This window comes from Sceloporus undulatus, chromosome 3 (assembly GCF_019175285.1).
Source record: "Sceloporus undulatus isolate JIND9_A2432 ecotype Alabama chromosome 3, SceUnd_v1.1, whole genome shotgun sequence".
Classification (NCBI taxonomy): domain Eukaryota; kingdom Metazoa; phylum Chordata; class Lepidosauria; order Squamata; family Phrynosomatidae; genus Sceloporus; species Sceloporus undulatus.
Window position 1 is genome coordinate 149176355 of NC_056524.1, and position 15554 is coordinate 149191908.

General features: G+C 39.3%; 1 protein-coding gene across 3 annotated transcripts in view; it reads left to right on the forward strand.

The window, feature by feature from the left end:
* The window catches only part of SEC24C (SEC24 homolog C, COPII coat complex component), a 60218-nt gene that overhangs the window by 35769 nt on the left and 8895 nt on the right, over positions 1-15554 (forward strand). For all 3 annotated transcript variants that reach the window (XM_042458080.1, XM_042458081.1, XM_042458082.1), the window contains 10 exons: positions 1638-1776; positions 3278-3393; positions 5373-5497; positions 5825-6016; positions 8057-8150; positions 9635-9751; positions 12948-13118; positions 13858-13954; positions 14139-14284; positions 14496-14634. In XM_042458080.1, the coding sequence (XP_042314014.1) occupies positions 1638-1776; positions 3278-3393; positions 5373-5497; positions 5825-6016; positions 8057-8150; positions 9635-9751; positions 12948-13118; positions 13858-13954; positions 14139-14284; positions 14496-14634 (1336 nt within the window). The remainder of the gene's footprint in view (positions 1-1637; positions 1777-3277; positions 3394-5372; positions 5498-5824; positions 6017-8056; positions 8151-9634; positions 9752-12947; positions 13119-13857; positions 13955-14138; positions 14285-14495; positions 14635-15554) is intronic.

Here is a 15554-nt window from a genome sequence, read left to right on the forward strand (position 1 = left end):
AGCTTCCAGTGTAAAGGGACTTTCTTGGCAGCTGTGTCTTCCACCTGTTAGGGGAAATAAGACATTTGAAACCAGTGAATGTTTAAAAGTATATGGAGAAGGAGTATTGAAGCAAAACCCAACTTTCAGTATGGATGAAATGTAGCACCTGTCCTTTAGAGATATTTGTTCCTTAGTGCAAGCTGACATTTGGAGGCCTTGAAAAGGGACAGTTTGCTGCCCTCAAGATTGCTTTTCTAGCTCCAACTGTAGTTAATAGTTGAATATTTTTTCAGAAATGCAGCTGTTGATTCTAGTTTGCCACTAAGAATAACATCAGTACAGTGGTACCTCGGGATACGAAATACCCAGGTTACGAAATTTTCGGGATACGAAAAAATCCCATAGGAAAACATTTTTCCGGGTTACGAATGTTTTTTCGGGTTACGAAAAAACTTTTGGTGCTTTTTTCGGCTTTTTCGCACGGAATCGCGGCTTTTCCCCATTAGCGCCTATGGCAATTCGGCTTACGAAGGCTTTTCGGGTTACGAACGGTGCCACGGAACGAATTAATTTCGTAACCCGAGGCACCACTGTACTATATTTCTGCATCCTCATTAAGGTTTACGTAGTCATAAAGAAATTGATGCATAGTATGTAAGCTTTTAGTTACCCACAACTCTGACCTGATTAAAACCTGTAGGCTGCTAAATCCATAAGATCCTCATGTTAGCAGAATTTGAGTGAGTAAACATTTTCATCATCCTGTGAGATAAACATGATGAAATGGTTCCCATTGAAAGTGTACTTTTTCATCCCAGTAAAATAAACACTTCTGACGTTACAGCAAGTATATTTTGGCTTTTTGTGACTACTGTATATACTGAATATAAGTCAGCCTCAAATATAAATTGAAAGAAGATTTAGGGGCAAAAATTATGGATTTTGATATAACCTATGTATAAGTTGAGGATGAAACTTAGGGGCATGTAACAAAGGATGTAAAGGATGAAAGAAAGGAAAATGATGCCAAAGCACGCAGCTATTTTTCCACCCAGAAATCAAAAAGGCCAGAAGTAGCATTGCAGGGGAAAGAGTAGAGAGGTTTGGTGCTTGAGTTAAGGTACAGTGACCCATGGATAAGTTGAGCTAAGTTTTTTGGATTAATTTTTGACTAAAATTTCTAGATTTGTACATAAATATATACAGTTTGTCAAGAGCTTCTCTTGGCTCTTAGCTTTAAAGAGCTAACTGAAATGATGCCTACACTTGATGTCTTGCCTCTGATCTCTACTTTGTCAGCTCTTCCATATGGCAAAAGAGCCAAAGGATAAAAGAGGCTTTCCTCCTCAGATTCATTTAACAGTTTTTAGCTTTGTGGTGCTACTACAGTTTCCTGAATGTGGGATTTCTTATTATTTCTTCTTACTCTAACTCCTAAGAAGATGTAGAATTTAGTGCTTAAAATAGTTTTACACAGCTGATCTTACATTACAGGATGGATGTAAGGGAAGGCTTGTCTGTTACTTACATATGAATACTAAAACAAAGTGTAAAAGACATGCTACCAAATTTAATTTATTGGGAAAGAAAAAAGGAAGTTGCTTTAAATAGCACATTTAACGTCCAGGTTTTTTTCCCCTTTCTTTCTTTTCCAGACTCCTCCTTATTTGGTAGACCATGGAGAATCGGGCCCTGTCCGGTGCAATAGGTGCAAAGCCTATATGTGTCCTTTTATGCAATTTATTGAGGGTGGAAGACGATTTCAGTGCTGCTTCTGTAGCTGTGTCACTGAGGGTAAGATTTTTCTACTAAAAACAGTTGTGGAAGATGAATAGAGACATAGTTCGATTTATGTGCAAGAAAGCAAAAAGAGAGAGACCTGAACAGTGGGATAATCATGTAAGAGGTCCCAAGAATAGTTTAATAATAATTTTTCAGTATTGATTATTACACTGCCATATCTCTGAAATTCTGAAACATTAGTTAAGAAGATTAGCTAAAGATCTCACATACTTCCAGTTTAGTGTTTCAGCAATTTTCCTTCCTTTTAATGTGACATGCACAGATACTTCTAAAGTAGAGGGCCAGTTGACATTCTTGGTTCATTGTAACATCAAGCACTTGGAAGACTTTTGCTCCCCATTCTATCCTGTGCTTGTAGTAAGGTCATTGCTGTGGGCATATACATTAAAATATAGTCCTGAGTGCAAACTTCCATTTTTCTAAGAAAGAGGTATTGTTTTAAATAGTGCAGAGGGGTGCCTGCAAAGATGGTTTACCACTCCAAGAGGCTTCCAAATGAGGCAATTATCACTCTGATTTGGAGCAGAGAAAAAGAGCATTTGGGGGCCTAAAAGCAGCCTGAGGGCTACATAGCCCCACATTTTGCCCACCCATCTTTTAAAGTGTGTTGGTGCCTATGTGCACGCACAGTAACTGCTGAAATGTCAGAAGTCAGGAAGGCAGATGAGTTAGGATTATGAATAAAGAAAATATCCCTGCTTAATTTCCATGACCTTGCTTCTACAAATTGTAAGAAATCCTATTTATTTCCCCCTATTAGCTTCTAAGATTTCAAAATTGCCACACATTTGCATCTATGGTGTCAAATGTAAGGCCTAGGAGCATAGTTTGTTTAATCTTAAATTCCCTAGGCACAAAATTCTGGTGCCACTATTACTTTCACACTTGTGTAACATTGCTGAGAAATACAAAAAATATTTGCTGGGTTATATATACAGTATATAATTCAAAAGGATAATTGTGATTATTGGTTGGCTACAGTCTCCATTAATGTGGTTGTACTGCAGCATTTAGGATAGCCCAGGACAACTGGAATAAATAAGGAATGTAATGCATGAAGGTAACCCATAATTGGCAGACTTTTAAGAACCTGGACTCAGGAAGCTTTTGTTCGATGTAATTTTTTCCTTAGTAAGGATGTTTTCTAGTATATTGTTAAATTTTTCTTCTAGTGACACCTGTTGTGTGCGTCAAGTAGTTTTTAAAGTGAACCTATCATGGTTTTGTTTTTGTTTTTTGGCAAGATTTGGCAAAATCTTGCCGTCCTCTGAGGCTGAAAGAGCATAACTTGCTCAAGGCCACCCAGTGGATTTATGTGAGTGGAGATGCAAACCCTGGGTTCTGGAGTTGTAATCCATCACTCAAACCACTACACCATGCTGACACTCCATACTGATACCTGAGTGTTCCCTTATCTGTCACAGGAAACATCACTGACCTGTCTTACGAAGCTATGTGCATTTAATTTCTTTGCTTTCCCCCTGTCCTACAGTGCCATCTCACTATTTCCAGCACTTGGATCATACAGGCAGGCGCGTGGACTACTATGACAGACCTGAGTTATCATTGGGATCCTATGAGTTCTTGGCAACTGTGGATTATTGCAAGGTATGACTGTTTGTAAACACCATGAAACTCTAGTTCTGTATTTGAGATTAAGCCCTGTTGAACTCATTAGGACTTACTGAGTAATTACCCCAGGAAACATCACAGAAGGCATGCATATATAATCTCTTACATGATATATAGAATTACAGTGTAAATACAGTGTGCCCTTGTCTTATGCAGGGAACCGTTCCGGATTCCCCCCCCCCCCCCGGCATAAGGCAAATTGCACTTATGTTTGAGCCCCATTAAAAATGATGGGGCTCGTGCGCGGCACAAACGCCATGGTACCAAAGCCCCATAGATTGGAAGGGCCCACTGTATTATAAATATTAGTACTGTACAAAGTTACTGGTGTCAGCTTAGAGAAGGATAAGCGGTAGATAGTTTTCTGCTTATCCAGGAATCAGGCAAGCAGCCCCTACACCCTTTGCATATGTTGAAAGTTCCGTCAGCAAGCCAAGGGAATTACTTCCAGGGTGAGAGCTGAAGAATAGTCTCAGTGTTTCTATTTGTAGTGCATCTGATCATCTTCTCTTTTTTCCCCCAGACTCCCTCAATCCACCCCCAAAATGTACAGTATGCCATAGCAATAAAGCCAGTGTAAATTTTTACATTAACATTTAATTAGATAAAATTACAAAAATAGGAATTTCTAATGCACTCGACTCTCCACTTTTGCAGCTTTGACACTCATGGCTTTGATTATTTGCAAGGTCAAGGCCGGGTGTGTATGCTCTCCTCCTCCCTCCAGCGCTTTTTTCCTTGGGGCAAAAGCCCAGGAGGGAGAAGCCAGGAAGGATGTGCGCGCCAACACCTCACTTTTTCCAGTTGGATCACTGTCTTCCCTAGGCACCAATCCACTCAGGAAAGGGGAGGGGATGGATCCATCTTCTCCAAGCCTCTATCCGAAGCAGATGGGTGCCCGCTTTCCCCAGGTACCAATGCGCCCAGGAAAGGAGATGGGATGGTCAAGGCGGGATTACAACATAGAAAAAAAATCACAAATACAATAAAAATACAATTAAACCCTAAATCCTCCCCCTGTAAAATTAATACAAAATTCAACAATTAAAATAAACACATGTAAAACTTGCTCTACAATAGTCAGATGGAGTGGAGCCATTAAGGATAGATAGGGCTGTCTTTCTCCAGGAGGTCAGTCAGGGAAAGCCCACTGGACCACCAAAAAAAATTCGTCTTGACAGCCTTCTTGAAGGCATCTAGAGGTAATAAGAGATCTCCTCCAGCAGGTCATTCCACCATTTCGGACTCATTCCCTCCAAGCCTCCTTCCCAGGCAGAAGGGTGCCTGGAGAAGGCAGGCACGATTTTGGCTGAGAAAGGGGAGGGGAGCCAGTTAAAGGGACTGGTGAGCAGGGTTGGGGGAAGAGGAGTGTGCACACCTGCTCCTCTTCTCCTGCCCACCCTCCCTTTAACTGGCTTCCGTGGGGGGAGAGTTATTCGCGCGTTTTCCATATTCTTGCACCCCTAACCCCTGCAAATGTGGAGGGCCAAATGTACAACAGAATAAATTTGTCAGAGCCACCTGCTTTTCCAAGTCAGCCCAATATTGACTTTTGGAATATTTTTTGAATTTTCAAGAGAAGGAAATTTGAATGTGTATGGAAAGCACTGAAGAAGTTCTTTGTTCTCTGCAGGTAATACATCAGGCCATGCAGTTTGTTTTAGGACTTACATCTTACCAAGTACTTTTAAAATTTATTGTCATTGTTCCAGTTTAGTGAGGCCCCACATGAAGATGATGATTGTTGTGACTTATTAAACGTATATCCATAGGCAATAGTAAAAGACCAAAGGTTGCTGTGTGTTGAGTAGGACACTGCAAGTAGGACTGTATGTAGTTGAATGAGTACCTTGTATTTATTTTGCCTATATCTCTATCTATCTATTCTATTCTATGAATGTTAGTAACATATGTGTAGTAACTTTAGTAAGACTGTCCCTCTCCTTCTTCCACAGAATAACAAGTATCCTAACCCTCCTGCTTTCATTTTCATGATTGATGTGTCATACAATGCAGTAAGAAGTGGCTTGGTAAGGTTGATCTGTGAAGAGCTGAAGACTCTCTTGGACTACTTGCCTAGGTATTTTTGCTAATGACTGTGTCATACAATGCTGTTTTAAAGCAGGATTGATGAGGGGATGCAAGCTTTCCAAGAAGTTTTTGATTATGAGGAACTTGATTCTGCCCATTATTTTTTTAAAAATTATAATAAAAACCTTCCTTTTAGTTAAATATTCACAAGCTGGCAACATTTGGCAATTGTAATTATACATGAGGGCTGTCTGTTGAATTTATTATGTGGAGACAGAAGCTTCATTTTCTGTTGATGCCACAGTGTTTGAATTCACTCTGCTTGACTTTGAGCCTGCATTTCATACTTAATTTCTCTGTTTTGTTTTTAAAACAGAGAAGGAAACATGGAAGAATCGGCCATCCGTGTGGGCTTTGTCACCTACAACAAAGTTCTGCATTTTTATAATGTGAAGAGCTCTTTGGCACAGCCACAAATGATGGTTGTGTCAGATGTGTCCGATATGTTTGTACCCCTGCTTGATGGTTTCCTGGTGAATGTTAATGAGTCCCGCACAGTTTTCACAAGGTAAATGGAAGTTAGGAATCTAGCAATAAGTGTCTTGGTATGTCCAGTGTGGTGTAGTGGTTTGAGCAATGGACTACAACTGTGGAGACTAGGGTTTCATTCCCACTTGGCTATAGTAACCCACAGGGTGACCTGGTTGAGTCACATTCTCAGTCCCAGAAAAACCCATAAGATTGCCATAAGTCAGAAATGACTTGACGATACACAACAACAAGGTCCTGTTACAGTAGCAGAGATATTCTTATGTTTTCTTTCTACCCATTTTGAATATTTTAAAAGATGTAATAATAACAACAACAACAACAACAACAATAATAGCCTGCTTCTCCCCGGAGGATTGGGGCGGGTTAAAATCAAAATAAAACATAATAAAATAATAATACAGCCCCTAATCCACAATTTAAAATACAACAGCATAAAAAGTCAGTTATTAAAATCACAATTACAATGAGGTGATTTTAGGGAGAGTCAAGGAGGCATAGTTGTGAGACAGTGAAGAGGGCCTGTATCAGTCTGGGAATGTTCACCAGAAGAAATCCGTCTTAATGGCTTTTTTAAAGGCCTCAAGAGATGTTATGTCTTCTTTGGCTGTAGTAAATTTATCTTGGAGGACCTGAGAGTGCGAGGTGGATTGTATGGAAGGAGACATTCCCTTAGGTAAGCTGAACCTAAACCATGAATTGTGCCCGGAAACTAATTGGCAGCCAGTGTAAAGATTTTAGAACTGGAGTTATATGGTCGTCTCTTGATTTTCCGGCACCAACCTAGCTGCCATGTTTTGAATTAACTGAAGTTTCCGAATTTGGTACAAGGGCAGCCCCATGCAGAGTGTGTTGCGGTGTATTACATCCTGAAACATGCAAAAATGTGTCTTTGTGGGCGGGTGAGAAAGGAAGCCTATCTACTATTGAAATGTTTTAGCCCCTGTTGTGAGAGCCCATAATGCCTGCTAGTGAGTGGGGGGGGGGGGGATATATAGTCTTTCCCATCTATCCACTCAGCTTCTTCTTGATAGCTTTTAATAGAGTCAAGGATTTCTTAGAGTCTGAAACATTTTAAGCTTTGCAGTTTTATAGTTTTTTGTGGGTTTTTTTGGGCTGTGTGGCCATGTTTGTAGTTTTGTTTGGTTGTTACCATGTGTGTGTGCTTGTGTGTACTTGTTTTTACTGTTGCTCTGGTTTTGTATCTGGTATAGATGAAGTGACTATAGAATGGGTTAGTTACATGTCTCTCCCAGTAAAGGCAAGACTCACATGATTGTTATGATCACTAGATAAAGGAATCCTTTGGCTTCACATTCCAATTCCATCCATCCATCCATGGCAAGGCTAAAGAAAGAATACTGGAAGGTGATGGCTATACATGTTAGAAAGGAAAGAATAACAGAGCTTCCTCCCTTCTTGTAGAGCATAGATTTTGGAATGCAGCAGGACCTTGGCCACCAGTGGGGAAAAATGCAGCTACCTCTTTGGGGTATATTTGGTGGCCTTCTTTATTTCAGATCAAAATAGACTTCATGGAATGGGATGTGTCCAAACTGGTTCCACAGCCAGATAGGAAAATGGCTGTTTGCTACTTAAAGGATATTACCTGCTATTACCTTCCCCCCAGTTCAGTGTGACTCATTTGTAAATCTAGAAAGTGGAGAACTGGAGGAATACACAGTGGAGGGTGTTCTGTAAGGGGCAGCATGTTGGAGGAGGGAGGGTATTATTGCTATAGTAATGCAAACATTTAACTATAAATTCCTGGGAGAGGAAAGAAATGAAATGAACACTGTTTTAAATGCTGAAACAGTAATTTACTAACTTTTGGATATAGAAACAAGTTAGGCAAACAGAAAAGGTAAGTGCATGATTCAGGATTTCCTGTTCCATTAGTGGAGAAAGGAAGTAAACAGTCTCACCCCCCTAAACTGTAAAAAAGTGGGGGTAAAACAAAATAGCAGTATCTTGAATCCACACAGTATTAGTTTTCATTGACTGAAGTTGTCTCCATGAATTTTAAACACATTGTGATTTTTATTATTTTGATTTTTAGTTTACTGGACCAGATTCCTGAAATGTTTGCTGATACAAGAGAAACAGAAACAGTGTTTGGTCCAGTGATCCAGGCTGGCAAGGAGGCTTTAAAGGTTTGTTTGTTGTTTCTCATTTGTTCAAACCAGGGAAAGATACAGAGGATCCGGGCGAGGAGGACCAATTATGGCAAAAAATGTTCTACCTCGTAGGAGCAATTTTACTACATGTAGAGACCCAGAAGATGATTTTTTAAAAAACAAGAAGTCAACCAGAAGACAACTTGCAGTCCATGTTCCCTTTTAAAAAAAGTCTCTCCTGGACCTGAAATGGCCTGGGAGGGGGAGTAAAATGTGATAAAATTGCTCCCCTCATTTGGGGGGTATGGGGAGGCATTTTCGGTAAAAAGGATTTTTTCCCCTCATCTTGAAAAGTTTTCTCAAGAAAAAAATTAGAGGGGTAGGATGAGATATCCCTCCTACCCTTCATATAGACCAGCTACTTTATAATATTTTATTTTGTTGTATTGTTGTTTTGTACGGACAGTTTATAAATATTTAATTAAAAGATTATTAAAAAAATAGACAATGTTAAGAGGTCTCAGAGGGCTGCACATGTTCTCTGGGGCACACTTTTCTAAAAGAATAAGAAGACCAAAGACTGTCTGAGGTGCTTTGATTGTGGATTCCTGTATGGTAGGGAGTTGGATTGGATAGCCCTTTACAACTCTATGATTTTATTCTATGATTGACATCAGTAGTTGCCAGTGAGATTGTTATAACTAGTAAACATTCATCTATATTTCACTGTTCAAGTCACATTTAACAGTTTTATCAATGTGCTGGTGAGACTGCATTCCTAAAGAAAACTTTCTTAAAAGCTAAGTAATAAGACACCTGCTTTTGCAGCACACATGGGAATAAAGACGTGAAACAAACCACTCCAAAACAACGGGCTGGAGGTGGCCAGTTTTCCTCCAGAGGGATGCCGCAGCTGCCAAACTGCATGGTGTCCCTCCGCCCCCAAAAAACGGAAAAACTGGGTTCTTCAGATGCTGTGCGGACGTCAAGAGTGCGCCATTGGCACACTCATGACGTAAGCGACAAGCAGCAACATCTATATGCTGTGCATCACTTGCGTCACGATGGTGGCCCTCATATGTCCGGGAGGTTGCCATTACGACGACGCCATGACATGCTAGGGCTAGGAACTATGCGGTTGATGTGTGGTCCCTAACCCTAGAATTGCCGCCTGGACGCCTCTTGGTGGTATGTAAAGTGCCAAAGGCATTTATAGAGATGGCTAATTGTTAAGGTGCATCAGGACTTTGCCTTGTTTTTGTTGCAACAGAGTAACATGGTGACATCTGAGAAATCGTTGCAAGTATAGCTTGTAATTTGGGCCTTGCATCTACTGACCTTAGGTGGATGGGTTTGGGAACCTACATTGCTTATCATGAAAGAGAGCCCCTTTAACAAGAATTTCTTTTATTTATACTATATATGCAGAATATAGTCACTGGAGATAGTAATTCTAGAGAAGCCAAGGTCTCTCAGTTATCGCTTTTGCTCCTTATCTAAGAAGTTCTGTTTGCTTTCAGGCAGCGGAGTGTGCTGGCAAACTCTTCATATTTCATACATCACTGCCTATTGCAGAAGCACCAGGGAAACTGAAGAATAGAGATGATAAGAAGTTGATAAATACTGATAAAGAAAAGGTAATTTGTCCTCTGTTATGTGAATTGCACCTGTGTTGTTGTTGTTGTTTTTCAGTAGTTGGAAAAGAGAGAAAATAAATTTGAGGGAAAAGTTGGTAAATTTGAATACTTGGCTATCACGAAAGTAGTTCTAAGAAAACGTTTGGCCAGTTTTCCTCCTTCAGGTTTTCTTCTTCCATCTGTGGGAAAATATTGATTGATTGATTTGATTTGATTTGATTTATTTGAATTCTGTGCCACCTTTCTCCCAGAAGGGGACCCAAGGCAGCTCACAAATTAAAAATTCTAACAAACATATTACAATAAACAATGAAAAACATCAACTGAAACAATATAAAATTACAAACATTAAAACCACAATACCCACCCCATATAACAAACATATTTTTAATATAAAAGCCATCCCGTGGTTACACATTAAAAGCCTGCCTGAATAAAACTGTTTTTGCTTGCTGACGAAAGGCAAGCAGTGAGGGGGCCAGCTGAGGAGAAGGCTCTCTCATGTCCTCACCAGGCAAACCTGTGATGGTGGCAGGACCAAGAGAAAGACTTCTGAAGATCTTAGGGCTCTAGCAGGTTCATATGGGAAAATGCGGTCTCTCAAATAGTCTGGACCTAAGCTGTGTAGGGCTTTATAGGTCATGACCAGCACTTTGAATTCTGCCTGGAAACGAACTGGTAGCCAGTGAAGCTGTTTCAGCAAGAGAGTTATATGCTCCCTATAATTGGCCCCAGTCAGCATTTTGGCTGCGGTGTTTTGCACCTGCCAAAGTTTCCAAACAGTTTCCAAAGGCAGCCCCGTGTAGAGTAGAGCAGCAGCAACAGTGTGTATCTGAAACATGAATCAATGAACTCCTACAACCAGAGTTAATATGTAAACTCTGAATGTTCATTCGGCATGCCTAGGGCTATCGTAGTACAGAAAATTTTATATATTCAATTGTTTTGTATAACTCTTAGGAAGAGAGAGATTGGAGAGACATTGACCTTTTTGTTTCACTGCTCCCCTTACCCAATCTGACAGTCCCCCTCAGGCTGTTTTCAACAGCCAGGAAGAGCATGGCTCTAGGATGTGGTGGCTCTCACCTGTCCAAGGGTCCTGTCCACATCCTCAGGTTGCACAAATAGAAATGTATAGACAAGCAGGGGCCAAGGTTACATCCACTGGTCCTGTATCAACTACAGCATCCAATTCAGAGTGGATCCAAGTAGTTTTATCCACAAAGTGCTGTGCAAACCCTTCACAATTAGCTGCTGCGTTGTTTAAATGCTGCGCTTGAATGGCAGAATGTAAAAGTCCCGTAATCACTTGAGAAAGATCTACTAGATGACACTGTACAAATGGAGTTGTGGCAAGTGAAGAATTTCTTTGCTACTGTCACTGCCATAGCATAAGCTTTAGCAGACACCAGAGAAAAATGTGCTCTTTAAATTCAAGAAGCACAACTGTCACTCAGAAAAAAGGTTTTGAATTATCTGCCTGTGATGTTCACTCAGACCCAGGTACAGGTTCACAGTTCTATTAATGACATTGCAGCAGAGTTCAGTAATTCAGTACAGCAACCCTATGATATCTCTGCAATAAAAACATAGTTAAAGAATTAATGAATGTGGAAATGGGTAAAAGGATTCAAAATACCTTTAATTATTCAAATATACCAACTGCAGTGAATTTTAATAACATGGTTAATTTAATTAAATTGATTTTTCGATTTAATTTTACAGCAATGAATTTTAGAAATGATGACAATGCATGCTTATCGAATTTAAATTACTAAAACACACAACAACCTAATAGAATAGAATACAGTAGAACAGAATAGAATCTTTATTACAGTCATAGACCAGCACAAACAATCTGATCAAAAGATTTTAAAAAAACCACAAGAAAGTGCACAGAGAAGTCAAAACATTTATCCCTTAGAAATTGTGAGGCCAAAAAATAATTTAGACTAAATTGCATTCTAGAACCCTGTTTGTTCAACTTATATGCAAAAAATATACAAAGAGCAGGTTTGGGATTCAGAAAAAGGAAGAGTGAAGACAAGAGGAACGAATGTCAATAATCTAAAACATGGAGACAAAACTATACTACTAACAGGAAGTATCACCGACTTGTGACAATTACCAAGGAAAGTCAGAGAAGAAAGTCCAAAGGCAGACTTAATGCTGAATATAAAGAAAACAAAAATAATGACAGAGGAACTGCACAAATTCAACCTAGGCAATGAGGAAATCAATGAGATCCCATTTCTTGGATCAAACATTGATCAGATAGAGACTGCAGTCAAGAGATAAGAAGGCTAGGGATGGGAAGGGCAGCTATGAAAGAACTAGACGAGATCATAAGCAGTAAATACATACAGCCACAGCTAGGGCTGGATTGTATCTTCAGCCTTCCTAGAATAATTGTTCACAGGAGGTATCGACCACTCACTCTCCCATCTAAACGTTTTGTATGCTTTTAATCTTAATTTTACACTGTTTAAACTAGGTTGTTTTAATTGTTATTTTTAAAAAAATGTTTTTGAAGTGTTTTTGTCTTGTGAGCTACTTTGGGTCCCTTTTTATGTGAAAAGCATCATAAAAAGTAAATAAGTAAACATAGGACCAAATTCTACCCCTTAAAAACTCATATCCTGGCTTCTCATTTTTCTAGACAGTTTTACCTTCACCAAGTGATCATTTTCTTGGCAAGAGTTTTCCTAGATTGAGTTTACTATACCAAAGCAAAGTAGCTTACCACACAGTTAAGCTATGTTACAAGATGCTTACCATAGAAATTTTGCTTTTCAATGGTTTCTGTAGCTTGTTTCCAAAACAACACGCCAAGCAAGATTTAAACACGATTTTAAATAATGTTTTCAAGTGCTGCATCCCAACCCTTTTCTTTCCCTTTTGTCTGCCTGCTGAGCATAAATGTTGCTAAACTGAAATGTTAGTTTGTCAAGGATTTGGAAGGTGAAAAGCTAATCTCAGTATTGGTTACAGAGTATAGTGTTGAATCATTTTAATGTCCCAGAAAGACTAAAAATAATGCACATTCTGATTTATCTTCCATTTTCAGACATATAGTGAGAATGGAGGGGATGGTCTGAAACTTTTGTATTTTTAAGAAGTTTTGAAACACAGGTGTGCTTAGTATTACCTTCTTTTCTGACTTTTCTGTACCATTTCTTTTTTCCCCTCTGCCTAGACACTTTTCCAGCCTCAGACAAGCTTCTATAGTAATTTAGCCAAGGAATGTGTAACACAAGGCTGCTGTGTGGATCTGTTCCTTTTTCCAAACCAGTATTTGGATGTGGCTACCTTAGGGGTTGTTCCATATCAGACAGGTGGCTCCCTTTATAAATACACCTTTTTCCAGGTATGCTTTGTTTTGGTTTTCATGCATGCTTAGCATAAGTTGTTTTGTAGACAGTAGTTGCCATGCTGCTCTCAAAGGAGAAATGATAGAAGTAAATCATAAAGTTTTGATTGGTTCAGACTGTTGATATTCAAATATATGAGTTCTTTCTAGTTACAGAAAAAACGGTCCTCCTTTTACTTGAGCGATTGGCCAGTGCTTTGCCTGATTTTTCTGAAGCCTGAAGGTGTGTGCTCTCAAATACCAATCCAAATTGGTCAGTAAGAGATCAGTATACATGTTTATGAAACTGCAGGAAAAGAAATATTTCTGGAAATGACTTACTCTTGGAAGAAAATCTTGACCTGTTCAGATTAATTCCTTCTGGTTACCCAGCACACACTGAATAGATTTGATCTTTTCCTTAATTTGTAATTCCCTAAGAATTAAACATTTAAAATATTTCTACATCAGCAAGTGACTTTTCTGGTTTATGTGAACTTGAAAACTCATATTTTTGCTGACTAGTGATCAGATGAGAAAGTCTAGAAGATTTGTGCATTGCAATATAGTGTACAGCTAATAGTTTTTTTAAAAAATCTTGAAGAGAGTGTATAGTTTGTGTATTTAACTGAATTAGATACTGGTTCCTTTATAAACTGGAGCTATAAAACAGTTCCCAGGACTGGTAAGACTTTGACATCCATAGGTCACCTCCATACCAGCTGCATGGAATCCTGTTACTGGTTGTGTTTACTAGGTGGAAACAGATCAGGAGCGCTTCTTGAATGATTTGCGTCGAGATGTTCAGAAAGAAGTTGGTTTTGATGCTGTGATGAGGGTACGCACAAGCACTGGTGAGTACCTATGAAGGCATAGTGTATATGCTCTACAGGGGTGAGTAGAGATTATTTTAAAATCTGCTGAAGTTAGCTTGCAGTTTGTCTTGCTCACCATCAGTGGTCGCATCTTTTGGTCAGTCATGGCCTTCTGGAGAGACATCTCAAGCATTTCCATACTAGTTGTTTTTCTGCCTCCTAGGTATTCGAGCGACAGACTTCTTTGGAGCTTTCTACATGAGCAACACAACTGATGTAGAACTGGCAGGATTAGATTGTGACAAAACAGTCACAGTAGAGTTCAAACACGATGATAAGCTGAATGAAGAAACTGGAGCACTTCTTCAGGTAATATATATTAAAGGGCTAATATTTCTTTACAATTGTCCTCTTTTGCTTAAATACTGAATACTGCAGGCCCTGTAATACTTTATGCTATTCAAACATGTAGTAGGTGAGACATTGTAATTATGTAAAAGTGGTTGTGAACATCTGAACATGAGTTGGTTTGTTTTACACAGAAACTCTAATACATCTGCTTGTGATTTCTCTCCTGTAGTGTGCTGTATTATATACAAGCTGTGCAGGACAGAGGCGACTGCGTATTCACAACCTCTCTTTGAACTGCTGTACACAGCTGGCTGATCTTTATCGAAACTGTGAGACAGACACACTTATCAACTACTTAGCCAAATTCGGTAATGGACTCCCCTCTTACAGCTTGATTTACAGAGAAACCTTTCTAGGGATGGGCTGCAGGAAAATAGCTGAATACTTCCCATGTTATGCCTGTGGTTGCTCTTCATGTTGATACTGTTAAAATGTAAGATTGTACTATGATGGGTTGATTTCTACATGAGAGCATCCTCACCAGTAAAGAACCTGCTGCCTTGAGGGTCTATTCACACAATGAGTTCATGCAGTAGCTATAAGAAAAAATAATTTACATGAGCTTCACCAGCAACTTAAGCATTTTGTAAGTTGATTCTGTGACTACCAAGAACATTTAAAGTGCATCTGATTAAATGAGCCATTGTCCATAAAAAGTCATATTAAAATCAATATGTTAATGTTTCAGATGCCACAGAATTCTGATGTTTATAGGGAAACTGGATATCCTTCACAAAATCCAAATTGTATGTGTTAAAAAAAAGCTTATGAACACTAAGTCATATTGTGACTGAGCTATCCATCCCTTGTTCAAAACAAACTACCATATATACTCATTTCAAAGGCAAGGACAGGTTTGGGGCCAAAATTATGGATTTTGGTATGACCTGTGAATAAGTCAAAGATAAAACTTAGGGGCATATAAAAATATTTTCTTCTCCTTTTAAAAATACATAGAAAGAACATACTTAGGAAGAGCTGAAGGGAAGGAGAGATCTGTTTATTTGAGGGGTTTAATGGCTTTGCTAACCTTAAAATGCCTACATCAGTACAAATACAGGCAGGGAAAGAAATATAATTGAGAAAAAGGAATGACAGTGCAGCCTGGGGGAAAGGGGGTACAGGAGAAAGCAAGATGCCTCTGTTAGGGATCCAATGTGAAGGCAGTGACAAGAGACAAGGGTGGGAAACCCCTCTTGGCATGGAAGCAGTGTTCCCACCCCATTAC